The following is an 18,215-nucleotide window of genomic DNA, read 5'->3' as shown; positions in this document are numbered from 1 at the left end:
TTAAAATTAGAATAAGCTGTAAACCTCGTCCATGGTGAAGCGGACTCCAGTAGCGGCCATCAGCTGATGCCAATGTCTGGATCGTATGGCTGGATTCTGGAGCTCTGCCACAGCCCGGAGGGAGGTGAGAAGGTTCCTCACCCTGCTGTCCAACCCTGTGAAGGCCTCCCACGCTCTAACCTGCCACACACAAGGCCAAATATTTAGGACAGAGGGAGGCAGCTTTAAACAGCATGTCAGGATTTATTTTGAGTTGTACTTTTTTTACTTTGAGCAAGACATTGAAATCCTTTAATGCCTGATTTCACTCCATTTTTTATTGCTGCTTTATATTCCTGTGGGCCTAATGTACAAATTTACATTAACATCATTATTATTATTTAGTGTGTTCTTACAGTATTATGCTAAAGAAAACTCTATGGACATGGATACAACAGTGCTGTAAATATATTATCAATTGCTATGTACAACACATCTATATATTTCCTGTGGTGGTTTTAAATTATCTGTAGGTGTGAATGTGAGCATGAATGTGTTGGCCAAGTTTATAATTTGTTACTGACTGATGATCGCTGCTAGAGGAACCCCAACTCCTGCTCTTTGTTAGCTGGGACAGGCTCCTGCACCCCGCAACTGTTATTTGAATGACTGGTTAAGGAAAGAGATGGATGGATGAACGCGGCATCTGCTGTGACATTACCACAGTCTGAGGATTTCTTACCACTGCATCTTCTATTAAAAGCAAAAGTCCAAAGTTCACTTTCATTAGGAAATAATTACAAGAAATACAATGTAAGATGACAGAATGTATGAGGCAGTCAGAACAAGACAATGCTATTGACTGAACCTGATACCACAGGTTATACCCAGTGGTAAGCTACACCACGTCTGTATGGTTTACCAAAGACACATAATCAGGGTGTGCCTATAAGACAATTATCTGTATGAGCTACTCAGTCACCTAATTCATCTCAAAGTTTCTCGCTTCGATCCTCAACGTGGTGGTAGGCAGCTCTGAACACCACATCCAGAACACCTTGGATTTTGTTGAGAAAGTGAGAGTATGATGTTCAACTGTGTGCTCCAGTCACGGAAGCAGTGGAGGCAGTTTGTAAGAGATTACAGGATAACCCCAACCTCAGCAACAGGACCACTCTCAGCACCGACCATTGTGTCTGCTCTTGGATCTGTGTCGTCATTCCACATATTTCACATACAACGGTCAGTTTGACCCTCTGTTCCACCCATTGTGGCCAACTTGTTCATGGAAGAAGTGGAAAAGAGGGCTCTGTTATCCTACCCTGGAACACCACCAAGTCATTGGTTCAAGCATGTTGATGGCACCTAGTGAAAATCTCAGGACATACCACGCTGGTTTGAGCAGGGAGTCAGAGTGATATGTTAGATGAAGAGCTGAACTTGTCAGTAAGGTCACCAAATGTTTCACTGCTGTTTTTAGCATCATGCTGTGTGAGGTGGAAAATTCGATCACAGTTGAGCACTGAAAAAAATCTGTTTATTAAATTAATGGCTTAAATTTTAGAGATTTTTATGCAAGTATGTGAAGTATGCAAGGATTGTTTCCACTTCAGCATCAGTAAAATTCCCATATTGGATGTTTGAAAAAGACATTTTGTGGATCATAAGTATTTTGACTTGTGCTTTGGTTCTTTCCTTAAAACACGTCTCTCCTCTCACCTCTTTATCCAACATGCGAATCTCTTTGGAAAAACGTTTACATTCCAGTTCCATGTCCTCCACATTGATCTCTCTCCAGGAAGTTGTCCTCCATGCTGTCATGGTGGATTCCACCATGGTGATCATGTCCCACAGCTCTTTCAAGAGAACCACCTCATGCCTTGAGAATGAAGCAGAGCACAAAGTTGATTAATCTAACATGAAACAGCTCAGAAACTGAATGCAAGATAGCATCTCTGTTAAACTAATGACTCTAAATTAGTTTTAAATGTATCATTGGCTTGTGGTGTTTTGTTTTTTTCTTATTGCATCTTTGGGCTTTACCTGCATTGTCGGAGCTGTCTGTACTCTGACACAGTGACCTCAAACAGGCTGGCAGACTCCACCAGAGAGGCCATAATTGCTTCCCGTTCCTGGATTTGCCGGTGGAACGCATCCAACATCTGGTAGGGGCTTTCACTTTCAAACCTGGACAAATGCATGAATGCACACAGGCACCCATCAAAACACACACACACACACACACACACACACACACACACACACACACACACACACAGACACACACACATTTGCACAAACTCAGTATAAATCACGCTCTGTTTAGGTAGTGAAAGGCTCCAGTTTTGCCAAACTTGTCTTATACCCTCTGCAGGATAACCAGAGCAGAGTCCCAGTGCTGTGACAGTTAACAATGACTTCCATGACATTAATGGGAAAATAATCACCAGGTTATTAAGAGACCAATTACACACATAAGTAATCTGACAATTATATATTATGACGAAGCATCTCCACCTATGAATTAATTATCATTATGTTAGGATTCAATTAGCCTTGTCGGATGTGAGAGCCTCCAGATAACGCTTCTCTATTATCTAGTCAGAAGGTTAGGAAGGTGACATTCTTAAACATTCAAAGGTCCTCACTCAACTTCATCTCCAAAGGAAAGTTAAACAGGAAATGTTCTGGAAAACTCTAATGAGATGGCACATTATACTTCAACATCCCCTTATTTAGCACTAGCAGAAGCAGACAATAGAGTAATAATTAGGAGAAATAAGCTCAGCTGTCATCTTTGTGCCTTCAGTTACATTAGATTCTACATAAAATAAATAGTAGTGCACAACAGTATTTTAAGAGAATATCCACTTTTTTCTCATAAATTCATGGCTTCAATCTGGGAAATTGTAACAACTCTGTAACTTGGGTTAATGCGTTAACACAAATCCTTTTACAGTGGCTTGCAAAAGTATTCGGCCCCCTTGAACTTTTCTACATTTTGTCACATTACAGCCACAAACATGAATCAATTTTATTGGAATTCCAGGTGAAAGACCAATACAAAGTGGTGTACATGTGAGAAGTGGAACGAAAATCATACATGATTCCAAACATTTTATACAAATAAATAACTGAAAAGTGGGGTGTGCGTAATTATTCAGCCCCCTGAGTCAGTACTTTGTAGAACCACCTTTTGCTGCAATTACAGCTGCCAGTCTTTTAGGGTATGTCTCTACCAGCTTTGCACATCTAGAGACTGAAATTCTTGCCCATTCTTTTTTCAAAACAGCTCCACAACTGCCCTGTGACGGCCTCAGAGGTTGACTAAGAGAATATTGGGAGCAACAACACCATGAAGTCCAAAGAACACACCAGACAGATCAGGGATAAAGTTATTGAGAAATTTAAAGCAGGCTTAGGCTACAAAAAGATTTCCCAAGCCTTGAACATCCCACGGAGCACTGTTCAAGCCATCATTCAGAAATGGAAGGAGTATGGCACAACTGTAAACCTACCAAGACAAGGCCGTCCACCTAAACTCACAGGCCGAACAAGGAGAGCACTGATCAGAAATGCAGCCAAGAGGCCCATGGTGACTCTGGACGAGCTGCAGAGATCTACAGTTCAGGTGGGGGAATCTGTCCATAGGACAACTATTAGTCGTGCACTGCACAAAGTTGGCCATTTTGGAAGAGTGGCAAGAAGAAAGCCATTGTTAACAGAAAACCATAAGCAAATGCAAAACGCTATGTGTGGTGGAAAACTAACACTGCACATCACTCTGAACACACCATCCCCACTGTCAAATATGGTGGTGGCAGCATCATGCTCTGGGGGTGCTTCTCTTCAGCAGGGACAGGGAAGCTGGTCAGAGTTGATGGGAAGATGGATGGAGCCAAATACAGGGCAATCTTGGAAGAAAACCTCTTGGAGTCTGCAAAAGACTTGAGACTGGGGCGGAGGTTCACCTTCCAGCAGGACAACGACCCTAAACATAAAGCCAGGGCAACAATGGAATGGTTTAAAACAAAACATATCCATGTGTTAGAATGGCCCAGTCAAAGTCCAGATCTAAATCCAATCGAGAATCTGTGGCAAGATCTGAAAACTGCTGTTCACAAACGCTGTCCATCTAATCTGACTGAGCTGGAGCTGTTTTGCAAAGAAGAATGGGCAAGAATTTCAGTCTCTAGATGTGCAAAGCTGGTAGAGACATACCCTAAAAGTCTGGCAGCTGGAATTGCAGCAAAAGGTGGTTCTACAAAGTATTGACTCAGGGGGCTGAATAATTACGCACACCCCACTTTTCAGCTATTTATATGTATAAAATGTTTGGAATCATGTATGATTTCCGTTCGACTTCTCACATGTACACCACTTTGTATTGGTCTTTCACGTGGAATTCCAATAAAATTGATTCATGTTTGTGGCTGTAATGTGACAAAATGTGGAAAAGTTCAAGGGGGCCAAATACTTTTGCAAGCCACTGTAAGTATCTAATTAGCATTAGCTTGTTAGCAGGCTGCAATTAGCTGTTAAGCTACCATTAGCTTGTCAGTTGACTCAACTAACAGAACTCAGCTACTGTCATGACTGAGGCATGATGAGTTTCACCCCTATCCAACAGCTATAGCTATGGCTATCAGCCCTGCCAAAAGGTCAGAACCGAAGGCCAACTCTAATCCTGCATTACAAGGTCTGCAAACAGACTTCTACTCCTCACTGCACGTTTGTTGGCAAAGTGGCACTAAAACAGACACTCAAACACTTCCACAATATGCTCAGCAAGCCAAAGTAAGAAACCAGTTTGGCAAGCATTCCTTTGCAGCAGCTGCCATAAGGAACCAGGAACATCAACCTCTGGTGTGTAGTGTCACAAGGGGGGCATCTCTGGTCTCAAGGAAGGCCCAAAAGGTCTGTCATGAACGCACATGCTCCTTCATAGACAAACATGGTGTTTTTGGAGCTTTAGTCACCCAATGCAACTCCAGTAGTCAAACATTTTGTCCAAAGAACCAGAGATTACAAGTAACCCAGAGTGTTACATTGTCACTTTAATGTAACTTTAATGTATCTTTAGCGATAAAAATATGAACACATTGACAATAATGGCAGGATAACATATAATAAATGTAATTGTAATATTAAAATTTCAGCAAAGTTGTTATGTATCTTTTGTTTGTTTTTTAACCAATAGAGGAGAATCACAAGAGGAGATGGTTTTATTTAGTTTTTTGTGAAATTACTAAACTCAATCTCTCTCTTTCAAGTAAGTTTTAAGCATGCTTTGACATTTGACACTTTGACATTTCTTCATGTGTGATTAGTCACGTTATTTCTGATTACCATGTTATACACAGCAGAGATTTTCTACCTGAAGAGCTTGCTTTTGCGGAAGTGCTCCCTGAATGTGTGTTGCTCAACATCAAAAGCAGCACACTTTCGACGAAGACTGGCCACCTCGACAGCCTGCAGAGGTGCCACCTGCTGCTTGACCAACACTGCCTGCTTTTTCACATTGTCCCACTTTTCTGGCAGCTCCTGCAGACAGACAGACAGATGCAGAGATAGATACAGAGAGGGGGAGAAAAGCGAGGAGGGCAGGATTGACAGATGATGGATTGCCAGGAGGAAGTGCATGAAACAGAGATTTAAAAAAGCAAAGAAAAAGGAAGAAAAATTGCTCTGTCTCAGTTGGAAGAAACAGACTAAACAATCTGGGCTTGAAAATAATAGGAGATGACTGAACATCACTCCTTACCTCTAACTGTTTGTAAACCACATCGGGCAGCTCCTGCTCATACTCCTTCAGAAGAGCGATGGTTTGCTGCAGAGGCTCAAACATGGTGTCTGTAGTATTCTGTCTTTCCTTAACAGCCAGCAGGTTACCCATGACCTCCACCAGGCCATCGTAATCACCCTCCTCCACCTGCTGGTTCAACCCAGCCTGAACCACTGTGATAAACTTCTCCAAATCTAACAGACTGGAGACAGGGGAACAGGATTTTAATGAGCCACCAGTTTCAAACATCAACATTTCTATTTTAGTTTACACTAAAATCTATCTTAACTTGAGCCATAAGCTAGTAAAACAAGTTCTGTAATATTAGTCTGTCTACTTGGATTGGACACTGTTGTATTTTATCATATTTATTGAAAATGCTAATTTAGACAGCATGGTGGCGCCGTTGTTTGCGCTGTTGCCTCAGAGCAAGAAGGTCCTGAGTTCAACTTCACCATCTGCCCGGGGCCTAGTTTTGAGGAGTTTGCATGTTCTCCTTGTGTTTGTGTGGGTTCCCTCCGGGTACTCCAGCTTCCACCCACAGTCCAAAGACATGCAGTTAGTTAGGTTAATTGGTGATTCTATATTCCCCATAGGTGTGAATGATAGGGCAAATGGCTATCTGTCTCTCTGTGTTAGTCATGCGACACACTGGTGACCTGTGGAGGGTGTACCCTGCCTCTCACCCTACGGTAGCTGGGATAGGCTCCAGCGACCCTGATAAGGATAAGTGGAAAAGAATGGATGGAAGGAAAAACTGTAACTTTTTTCTTTGTCTGCGTGCCATACCTGTTGGTAACAAGGTCAACGAGGTGCTGTTTGAACATGAAGCTCCACTTTTTGATGATGTTGAGCAAGGCACTCTTCATGCTACGACCATCCACCCTCATCCACCTGTGGAACACATGCACCGGCTCCAGAGCCTGCACCTCTTCATATATCTTCTCATAACTACAGGACAAAGACAAACAGATGGCAATTTAGCAAAAACAAGCTATTACTTCTATGCTCAACTGAAAACAAAACCTTAATCCAAATTTTAGATGAATTGCTTTAAGATATGACTTAAAATGTCCTCAGATCAAAATTTAACATACACTCACATTCCTCTTGACTAATGCCTACCTGTCAACCTGCTCTCTAAAGTTGTCCAGACTTGGTGGACTTTCTGAGACACTATTGTCAGGATAAATCTCCATCTCCTGGTTGGCGAGAATCTGGCCGTACAAAAGAAACTGACGCATGAACTCCTTCCTGTCGTCCACATACAGGTAGCTGTAACGCTCCAGAGAGTTGCGAAACTCGCAGCATGTTGCCATGTTCGCCTGGATCCGCTCCATGATGAGATTACGCATGTCTGCCAGGTCAGCCATGTCCTCCATGTCAGCCTGAGTGAAAAATGTCCACATTAAATCTTAATGTGACCCGTTACATGTGTTGGAGTTGCATGAAACCAGTTGTACCTGGTAGTTTGGAAAGGAGCTATGCTGGGCGAGGCGTGGCACCAGTGAAGAGATTCCAAACACATCATTGATGAGGCCTTCCACCAGCTCAAACAAACTTTCTCTAGTCCCAACGTCCAGAGAGGGAGTGAACACCATGTCAGGAACCCTCAGATCCAGCTGAGCCTCAAACAGGGGGGCAATGACAGCTCTTTGGTCTGAAGTGAAAGGAAATGCAACACACATATTATGATTTGAATAAGTGTTAAGATGCTACTATAAGGCTCTTTAGTCTTGTGAGCACCGTTTTACAGCTCTACCTGGTGCAGAACACTGCCACTTGAGATGTTATTATAAAAGCTCCATGTTGATCCATTTATTGGCTCCTTGTAAGGTTTTTACAGATACATTTCACACTTCCCCTGTTTGGCATTGTTCCAAAACATATCACACACTTCATGACTCTGTATGTGGCTGAGCCTCCTCGCAGACTGGTTCTTGTGGATTTTCCAGACTATTTTTTTTCTTGTCGTTTGAGCTCAAAGTTAATAAATATTCAACCTTTGAAAATCAGAGTTGGCTAAATCTTTCAATCAAATTATATAACATTAACATTATCCTTTATATGAATACTTTTACATTTTTATGTCCTCTAATTTTATGATCCAGTTGGATGTTTTTTAATGTTTTTTAATGATGTTTTTACTTTTTATTTGAATTGCTTTTGATTTATTGTTTGTGTTTTGCGCTTTGTATGTTTGTGTTTCAGTTTATTATTGAATTATAAAAGAGACTGCACTGTGACCATTACCTACAACATAAGACTTACTCCTGTCCTTTGCTCAAATAAATAAAAACAGAAACCTAAATGATATTTAACCTAACTGGCTTGGTCCTTATTGCTTTTTATTCAAGTTTAGGTTTAAAATAAGTTTACTGTATAGTAATTGGAATAATTTCTTCTGGCAATGACACTAATCAAATTGTAATTTGCTGAGTGAGGAAACCAGAAGCTGGTTAATGTATTAATGCGTTAATCTGTTAATGTTATTTATCTACCAGTAAAGAAAATGGAATGGTGCGGCATTAGAACCACAGAAAGTTTTCCTAAATACACTTTAGAAAAAATCAACCGAACACTTGATCATCACAGTATAACACATCCATAAATGCTGATGCAAGAAGGCTTCCTGTGTCTCCCAGTGCAGTCTCAACAGTGTGGAGAAGATCTCAGAACATGGGCATCAACCTAGCAGCAGGGCCAGCATGTGCTTCTTCGTGCAAGGATGAACAGGAGGTGCACTGGCAGAGCCTTACAAACCTATAACGGGCTCCTCATTTGCACGTTTCGGACCAGTCCATGATGTTGGCGTAAGGGCTCAAAGTCCTAACATGTGACTTGTGCTCACCAGAAACAACAGTACAGACAAGTCCACCCTGAACTCTTCACAGATGATGTTGCGCGCCACCACATAACATTTGCCACAACCTCTATACGCTCTTTCACATCTGTACCGTGTGCTTTGTGTAAAACTAAGTCTACTGGTTCTAAGCAGTAAACCTATATAATCATTCAAAATGTTTCGACATTCAAAGAGCTTTGATATTTTGAAACATGCCTTTTTTGCTACTTATCCATGTCCAGGTCACAAGGGTAGCAGTCTAAGCACAGACTCTATTACGCAGCTCTATTCAGAGTCCTTCATGCTATCGCTAAGGGCCACCGGCTTCGAGGAAGCTCATTTCTGATGCTTGTGACCTCATTCTTTCAGTAGTAACTACTCAGAACTGATTCCGGTTTCAAGACTGGATCCAGAATAAAATGTTTAGATGTATTTAGTGCTGTGTGGTATTTTTCAGATTATAAGTCTCAGAAATTCAGAACAGTACAATAACATATTCAAATGTTGTTGTTAAGCAACATTTGGCGGTTACATGGACATACTCAATAAACACATGCACCGCCTTCTCGTCTGCTAAACAAACCGTCAGACTTAGACCAAGGGCATTTAACATATATTATAATATCATTTTAGTTTTGTGGTTTAGCTTTTTTCTAAAGTTCAGTTCATTTGTAATTAATTACAATATAATGAAAACAGAAAATCAGAATCAACAACTACCATTCCCTCCTGAGATATGTTGATATTCATATTTAAGTGAAAGAGATCTGACACTGGGTTCTGTTATAAGCAAAGTATTGGTGTTCTAATTCAGTGCTTAATTTTAAAAGGACCTAATCAAGTTGAAAGTACTGAGCCTGATCAACTGGTCCCCCATCACTGATATTTCTATGTAAATTTGTCACTATAAGCTTTTCATTTGATCCGCTCTTGATGTAAAAATTTGGAATAGTGCTGCTTTAAAACTCTCACTCTGCTTGTCCTTTTATTTTAATGGACACTTGTGGTTCTTACATTAAACAAGATACTGCATTAAGGAAAGGAACAGCTTAATTCCAGAGCTTTTAGATGCTGGACCTGCTGTTTTTGTAGCTACCCCTGGGTCACATCATTTATTTAAGAATTTTCCAAATCATAAAACAGTTTTTGAAGCCAAACAAGGAGAGGGAAAGGAAAAGATGAAGAAGCGGAACAAGGAGTAGAACGTTTGGTCACACTAGCATTCTGGCAGCAGTCCATCTCATATTGAACCACATCCCAGTCCATCTAAACTGGCTGACAAAACTCATGCCAGCTAACAAGTCCAGAATTATTTTATATCCACAGCCAATAGAGGCGGACACCCAATTGACATCAAAACCCCCGAGGACGTGTTGCTAAGAAGCTGTCCAATTCAGTGCTGGCTGAAGGGTGCTGTTGGATCAGAGTACTGAGAAGCGCTGCATTTTTTTCATATTAATTTCAAGATTGCCAGCAACATTCTGGCTTTGAGACAGCAAGTAGTAACACCATCAACACGACTGAGACACAACAAATAGTAAATAAGTACTTCTTTTATGTTTTCTTCCTTATTTAGAGTATTATTTGTTCATGAAAATCATACCAGTGTTATCGAGGAAAAACCTGAGAGAGCACTCGATGCTGTTGAAGAAGCCATCTATGATCGTGTCATCAATGTACTCCACATAGGCCTTCCACTCCTCAGAGGACGGCTCAGCTTTGAACAGCGCCCGATTGCACTAAGAGACATAACAGAGTGTGACACTCATAATGAATCACCATCTTTACCACATTTGAAAAGTCCTGCAAAAATGAAATTCAAATCCTAAATTGCTGACTCCATAATAACTGCTTAAAATGATGAAATGTGAGTGAAACTTAAAGCCCATCTGACATTTCATATAACAATGAGCAAAGCACCTTAACTAGGAAGTGGATCTTTTCCCCGGAGGACCGAATCAGACTGTAAAATCTGTCGAGCCTCTCACTCCTGTCCTCCAAACTGAGCAGAGCGTCTTTTTTTCCCTCCTTCCTGTCAAATATGGGGGTGGACCAGGACCTCATGCAGCTCAGAATCTCCTCTATGTTGTCTTTGGCCCTCTGGAGCCGACTCTCCAGGTCACACACCAGGTCTCGCACCTCCTGGATATACTCCCAAACACCTGAAAGAGGTTAAAAGGTCAAATAAGTAAAAAAAATTAATTAACTGATTTTAATAATATGAGTCAGACTGACTAAAACACTCAAATATGAAAGAAAAAATAATAATCAGTGCTTCCTGGTGTATACAGGAATAAACAAGTTGAATTTAAGACTTTTTAATCCTGTTTTTAGAGCGTCCTTATTCCACTAATATTTGAGGACAAGGCTTTTTTTTCCCTGTTGAACAAGAGAAATATTTAACTAAACAACCCCCTGGTTGTCTATGTAACATTACAAACAATACATACAGTTGGCAACCAAAAGCTTCAAATCACTTCTGGTATATTCCATAATAATGTGCAAATTTCTGCATCGAGCTTGTGTTTCAATATCATTGTTTGATGTTGTGAATAAAATAAGTAAATATTTAGCACCGATTTTGTTGTTTCTTTAGATTTTATGTGATAATATTCTACATTACAGAGTTTAAGAGTAACATATAAATTAGCTGATTCCAGGATGTAGAGACACAACACAGGGATATGCAAAAAAGAAATTAAGCAGCTGGGATTTTTTCTATTTTCAAGATATTTTTAACCATGAGCTACTACATGAGATACTCACATAAGAATTAATACCAACAAAATTACCAGTGGATTAGAGATTCATTTGCAACAGTAACAGACAGGTACACAGCCCCTCCAAGCACATGAGAATTTTGAGATTTCACTAAAACCTATCAGCAATTACCTGACAGCTGCATTAACCACATTTACATTATCATTAAGGTAGCAGTTACGGCTGCATCTTTAACAATAATAGACAGTGGGCTTCTCTACTTACATTGCTTCCCCCAAAACCCACATCTAGATATACAGCAGAAAATTGATGGATAGGTGGATGGATGGATAGATAAATCAAACCTAAAGCTGAGGCTGTATTAAAATATCTGCACTAAGGCACAGGTATAATCAGCATATGATTTTCCCTGCTGATTGACAGGGAGCTGCCAGCTGTGGGTTTGCTAAAAAGGTTTGACAGAATCTAAGCTCCAAACCACACTATCATATTTTGCCAGTATTTAACAAAATACACATTCAGTGTCTGTAAAAGTCTGTAAATATACTGAAAATGAAAACTGAAGTTCAAAAATTGTATGGTTCTTATGATCCTTTCATATAAATGTGGTTCATCCTTTGGTTGAGCACAGATACAAAAGGTTTTCTTAAAAACATGACTTTGTCCAGCTAAAACAATACAGAGTGTTTCATATAAAGAAAAACTTACTGATGGCCCCCAAAGAGATTTTAGCTAGCTCCAAAAGAGAAAGTCTTCTTTCTAATGTCATAATGAAACTATTTTCTAATATTAACTATTTTTTAAACTTGGAATTACCTTATTAAAGTGCAAAATACATCTTGTTTAATCAAACTTCTCTCATAACTGCCTCATTGTATTTATTGTATGCAGTGATCAGGCTTAGTACAATTACTCCTACTACTACTCTGAGCCAAAGAAAATGTATGAGGATACAGAAGGAATTGTGGGCCACCACAGGCAGTTATGGGTCCATGTATTACCTGCTTTCACTAAAGTCTAATCTAACAAATACTGCAGCTGTCCGTTCTCAGCTCATGACTGACTGCACCACACCATTGTGATTTCATTTTGTGATTTTGTGATTGTATACAGTTCTTCGATACCTTTTTCACCCAACAATCAGCCCCAAATGTATTCTGCGGCTTGATACAACAAGCCCTAGCATGCAGTCGGAGTCATAAATAACTAACTTCGAGACACAAGAATAAGGAGTCGTGCAACAGATGGCATGGCTCCCACAGTGCCCTGATCTAAACAGCTACATGAAGAGAGACAAGACAGTGAGTTCTCTAGAATACTTATACCATCCCACCTGCCGAGTACCTTAAAAACTAAAGAACTGCTGCTACTGTAAAGGCAATTTGTGCTCACAACAATTACAGTTAAATTTAAATATTTTTCTCTTCGCAGTGGGTTAACTTAATTGAAAAAAAAATCTCACTGCATGAGGTTTGAAAGTATCCTTCCTTTAATTTCAGATCCTAAAGCCTTTGGTAAGTACTGTATGTATACTCATTTTCTTTTTTAATTGATTTTTGTAGTTGCCCTTGTGAATTAGGTATTACCTGAATGAAACTAGAAGCTCATTTTTAAGCTGACTTCTGCATTTAAAATAAAAACTAATAAGGGTAACTAACTAATTTCAGCATTTCATAGTTTTCTCTTTGTGGTTCTGTGGTTGCAAGAACATTTTAATGAGATTTTTAAAAACTCCACAACCTCTACGTGGCACAAAAGAGCATCTGACATGTAAATAAATGCAGAAAAAGGCTTACCTTTTAACAAAAGTAGCCCTTCCTGCTTTTCAGGACATACAGTGTATGGTTATATATCATCACATTCTTTAACTGTACATCCCAAAGAATATGATTGGAAAAGGTGCTGCTGTAAAATAATGAATTCACTTCGTGTCACCAAAGCATTTAATGATTGTCTTTCTTATCAGAGTTTGACCTGTTAGGTCTGGTATAATTAAGCAAGTCTGACAAATCTGTATGATTAATTTATCTTATTCAGTTCATATACATGTATTCAGGGAGCTAAAAGGAAGCCATTCGCTTAGCCAGAGGAAATCTCATGTGCACGCTCTGTGCCCTCAAAATGCAGAAGCCAAAAGAAGCTCATAAAAGTTTCATAAGAACGAACAGGGAGTCACATTTATAGTAGCCTGGTTGTCAAAAATACTGCTATATTTCCTGAGAACTTAATGGCTTTTAACCTGTTATTTACTGAAATTATCAGTCAGGGAGAAACAATCACTTATGAACTTTTAAAGAAAATATCCCTAGAGGATATGGATTTTTAAGAAGTTGTACTCAGTCATTTTAATAAGGCAGGGTTTGGTTTCTGTAAAATACAATTAAATGCCAACAGGACACATACATGCAATGCTCCAGTAGAGTAGAAAAGCACAATATAAGAACAGTCCATTTACCATTTATTTAAAGTGGACTCTTTGCTCTGTGTGTGTACTGATGGTGTCTTTTTGAGCATTTATCTCAGATTATCAGACTAATATTACAGATGTGTGTGTAGTACAAACCATTCAAGAGGCTTATGTTTTGGTGATAATAATAATAATTCTGTTATTTAGCACTAAACGTGATTGGCTATTTCCTTCTTTTAGACTTCTATGGTCCAAACAGAGAATAAATCAGACTTGGGATATTCACTTGACCACTTTTCAAAATGTATTCACACAGATACATTTGTCATTGAATAATCCTGCCTGGGTCAACCAGACAGATGAAAAATGTAAGTCTCATGATGTAAGCATGAGTTTCAGGACCTATGCACACACACACACACATAGGTGAATGTAGTGTATGGTCTGCAGAGGAACTGTGGCTTTGTCCCCAAACACCTTCAAGTGCATTGGCTCGTACCGTCAACAGTCCTCTCATTTGTGCTACGTTCCTCAGGGAATCCTGAAGTTGAAGAAACTAGCAACGTGCCTGCCTGCTCTGAGTCAGTCAGAGCTAATCAATGATTAAAAACCTCTCCTATTCTTATTTCATGCGCTTTTCAAAAAGCAAAGCCTCTCTGTTCACGTTACGTGTCAGAGCACACTGCTCTGCTCTGGAAATGGCACAGGGGGCCATGAGGGGAGGAAAGAGGAAAGCATGTTTATCCCATCATCTGTGAATATTCATAGAAATGATAACTGCCTGATCACTCTGCATTGCTGTTTGTAATCATGCATCTACTCTAATAGAGCAAACATTGGTCAGGGTCATATTTTTAGGACACAAAATACTTTTGTTATTTTTTCTGTTTAATATATTCGGTTGGAAGTCCTGTGACTTATAGTCAGGGCTTTCAGCTTTGGTTCAAGGGGTTAAAAAAACCATTAATCTCTGATAAAATCTGTCTGCTATTTTAATATATTTAATTGGAAAATTCAATTTCATAAATGTTTGTGTGTGTGTGTGTGAGTGTGTGTGTGTGTGTGCGTGTGTGTGACTTTATAAAATTAGCAGGTAGAAAGCATAGAGGTAATTCAGAGTGATTCAAGCGAAACTCTTTTGCTGCAAAAGTAAAGCAATTTCATCGTCGTCGGTCTGAGCTGTGGGCAAATCAAGAGCACAGATACATAAAGATGCCTGGCTATCCACAGAGGCACTAATGATTAGCAAGACATATTAAACATACAGCTCTTTACAAGACAAAATACCCTGCCTCCCCTGTGTTCCCTGTGTCTCCATGTCTGTGTTAGGTAATTTAGGTTTTCTTGTTTTATTTGGTAGTCTTTGGTAGTTATTTTGATAGTGTGCTGTCTCTTGTGTTTTGTATTTAGTTTTACTTTCCCTTTCTTAGCTCAGCCTCAGACAATCCAGTACATAACAGTAGGGTGCAAGATGTTAGCAGGCAGGGCATACATGGAACGCCATAACCAAGTGGCCAGCATAATATACAGGAACATCTCTGTTGAGTATGGCCTGGAAGTCCCGAGGTCAAAATGGAATATACCCGCCCAGGATGGTTGAGAATGAGCTAAAATTCTGTGGGACTTCCAGATACCGATGGACAAACCACTAACCAATCGGATATAGTAGTGGTGGACAAACAGTGGACGATGGCCGCAGTGATAGATGTTGATATATCAGGAAGAAGGAACATGAGAACCTCGAGAAAAACCAAGGACTGACAGTGGCACTCTGGAAGATGTAGAGGGTGAAGGCAACACTTCTTTTAAGTATGCTAAATTATGAGGCATTTGGTAAATTTGCAAAGCCAAATATAGGCCAAATTTTAATAGATCATTAACATGATCCCACTCGACATTTCTAAAACATGTTATAATTAATTTAAAATTTTTAATTTAAAATGAATTCAGACAGGATAATGATACACATGTACCCAAAACAAAAACTACCTAAAAACATAACCGCTTTGGCGGTTGTAATAAATTATTTACAGGACTTTATAAACAGAATAAAGAAAATATCACAGGGCAAGAATTAATATCACTGCTTAGCAATCAAGATGTGAACACAGTGTAAATTATTAACATCTGTGTGCAGGCATAGTAACCAACCTGGCAACCACACTGTCAACAAAATCAAGGAAAGCACTGCTTGCCAAGGGTAACACCAGCATAACTACAAATGTATATGAAGTGAATCAAGTGACTTTGGACAGAGCTAGGCCAGACCCCCTGCGCTTCGGTTAACTCTATAACATGCTGTGTAGTTTTTGGTTCCCCTCAGGAATCTCATTCCTCATTTACTGCCACTGTTTCCACTCCATGTTAAATATAGAGTGGTTGTTAAGATGAGGATTAAAACCCCCTTTTTAATACCTGAATTATATTAAATGTACTTGAAAACATAGTTTCTCCATCAGAAATGTACATGCTGTTTTTTTGTTTTGTTTTTGAACAAGTCAGATGGAAATATTTGACTAGCTTTGTGCTTAATATTCAACGAATTTCAGCAGCAACCAGCCTGAGATACTATATATAACACTGAGTACTGCACTGTTTTTCTTTTGTTTTTGTTTGAACAAAGCTCAGTAGCAGACATCTACTTAAAAATCTGTGTTTGCAAAGATGCAAAGAGCTGTGATTGGTCAGCTCCGGCTTAAATACAAAGAAATCTGCTGCTTTTTTTCAAAACATGAATAAAAACATTGCCACTTTACAATATTTCTACACATTTGTGTTCTGGGTTGAATTAAAGTACATAAGTAATGGAATGTCAAAATGATCCAACATGCTGTAACAATGAAAGAAGGAAGCCTTATTATTGCTGCAAATTGTCGGTAAGAGATACACGCAAAGTCCATTTAGTGTTGCAGGGATGTTATCAACACTAAACTGTCAATCAACAATACTCACAGAACACTTAAAGAAATAAAAGTACTGGTTTTGCATAATTTCTTCAGAAAAGTGATGCCATCTCCATTGTACTGTGGTGTCAGTGGAGTGCTATTGTCAGTAGACTGACAGCAGAAATTGACATATTTAAATGTGTCATTTGTCCGGAGCTGTATTGGCTACTAATCAGTAAATGTGCAGACCTTGGCTGTTCCAGTTCAGACTGTCCTCTGCCTTTCTGAGTTGAGCGTCGATGTCGCCGAGCTGGCCCTGAATCAGAGGACGTTCCACATCAAGCATAGAGTGCACCACCTACAGCCAAACAGCAGAGGAAAAAACGAGAGAGACCTGATTTTCTGCTCCCACTAAGTGAGTACAGGAAAATCATTTAAATATCATTTCTACAAAAAGGCCAAGCACAAGCCCAGAGCGTCAACACGGCATGTCGTCCTCATTATAGTCACTATTTCTGCATTGTTCCATGCTGTCATGACTTAATTGGACTTGAACTTTTGGCTACCTGAAGCACTGGATTTCTACATTTTTAAAAATGTAATCATCTCGTTGAGGTGGCTGTGATACGTGTAGTTCAACTTAGTGTGGCTGAATTAATTACACAACGAAACTGTATACTGTTTCATGGAGCACTATTGAAACTGCCATTTTGCCTTAATGCTTAGTTCTTATTAAAACTGTGAAGGTGTCTTTGATAAATGCAGACTATGTAAGTAATTCAGCTAATAAATACACTTCAGAAATAATCCAGCAAAGGCCTGTGTCAGTGTTTTGTGGGATTTTTTCCTGTGTCTTAAGGACATGACTTTCAGATTCTGTTCATTTGCCACTTCTTTTGTCCTCCACTTGGCCATGTTTTTAAAAGACACACTGCACACCGTGTCGAGATGTGCCAAGTTTTTTGCTAATAGCTCTTTGGGAATCACCTTGTTGGTGCAAAAATACAACTTTTCCCTGCCAGAGTTTATCTTTGGCATTTATCATAGATTCAGCTAAACCTCATAACTTTGGCTCACGACTTTTGCACATCACTGTACAATGCTAAATAATTCTGTATATTTTTGATAGTGCTAGTCTCCAAAAGGTAAGGACATGTCTAATTGCAATGTGCATGTCACAGAGTTATTCTTCTTCATTATCTGATAGTGCTCCACCCAGGCACACTGTCCCGAGCTCATAGATTATTTTACTGTGGGGACACAGGCCCACATGTTAAATAACTTGAGAGGGTAGCTTCTCAACATATCCAGCCTTGAGGACATCATGTCAGCCTTATATTTCTATTCTATTATATAATATATATGCATTCATAATTTCTATTGTAGTTATTAACAAGTTATTGTAAATTCTATTCTTTGACATTGTGCTTGAAAATCATGTTCCTTTAGATGTTTCCTTAGCGCCTTCTTCAGTGTCACCCTCTATCATGCAGTTTCCACTGAGTGACTTTGATGAAGGTCAAATCTGACTGGAAAATTTTGCTGGAGCATTTCTACAAAAGCAAAGCTCATGTGGTAAACAGAGTCGAGTAC

The 18,215-nt window shown here is 39.5% G+C and overlaps 1 protein-coding gene across 2 annotated transcripts in view; it reads right to left on the bottom strand.

Annotated features, from left to right (window-relative positions):
* The window catches only part of dnah9 (dynein, axonemal, heavy chain 9), a 159,191-nt gene that overhangs the window by 125,278 nt on the left and 15,698 nt on the right, over positions 1-18,215 (bottom strand). For both annotated transcript variants that reach the window (XM_025909795.1, XM_019362100.2), the window contains exons 14-24: positions 16,872-16,980; positions 10,530-10,771; positions 10,213-10,348; positions 7,228-7,424; positions 6,890-7,152; positions 6,554-6,715; positions 5,744-5,966; positions 5,357-5,523; positions 2,023-2,166; positions 1,699-1,858; positions 25-180 (exon numbers count right to left, since the gene is read on the bottom strand). In XM_025909795.1, coding sequence (XP_025765580.1) covers positions 25-180; positions 1,699-1,858; positions 2,023-2,166; positions 5,357-5,523; positions 5,744-5,966; positions 6,554-6,715; positions 6,890-7,152; positions 7,228-7,424; positions 10,213-10,348; positions 10,530-10,771; positions 16,872-16,980 — 1,959 coding nt within the window. The remainder of the gene's footprint in view (positions 1-24; positions 181-1,698; positions 1,859-2,022; positions 2,167-5,356; positions 5,524-5,743; positions 5,967-6,553; positions 6,716-6,889; positions 7,153-7,227; positions 7,425-10,212; positions 10,349-10,529; positions 10,772-16,871; positions 16,981-18,215) is intronic.

This window comes from Oreochromis niloticus, linkage group LG8, assembly GCF_001858045.2.
Source record: "Oreochromis niloticus isolate F11D_XX linkage group LG8, O_niloticus_UMD_NMBU, whole genome shotgun sequence".
NCBI classification, from domain to species: domain Eukaryota; kingdom Metazoa; phylum Chordata; class Actinopteri; order Cichliformes; family Cichlidae; genus Oreochromis; species Oreochromis niloticus.
Note: the sequence above shows the minus strand (reverse complement) of the source record. Positions and strands in the feature narration are given on the sequence as shown.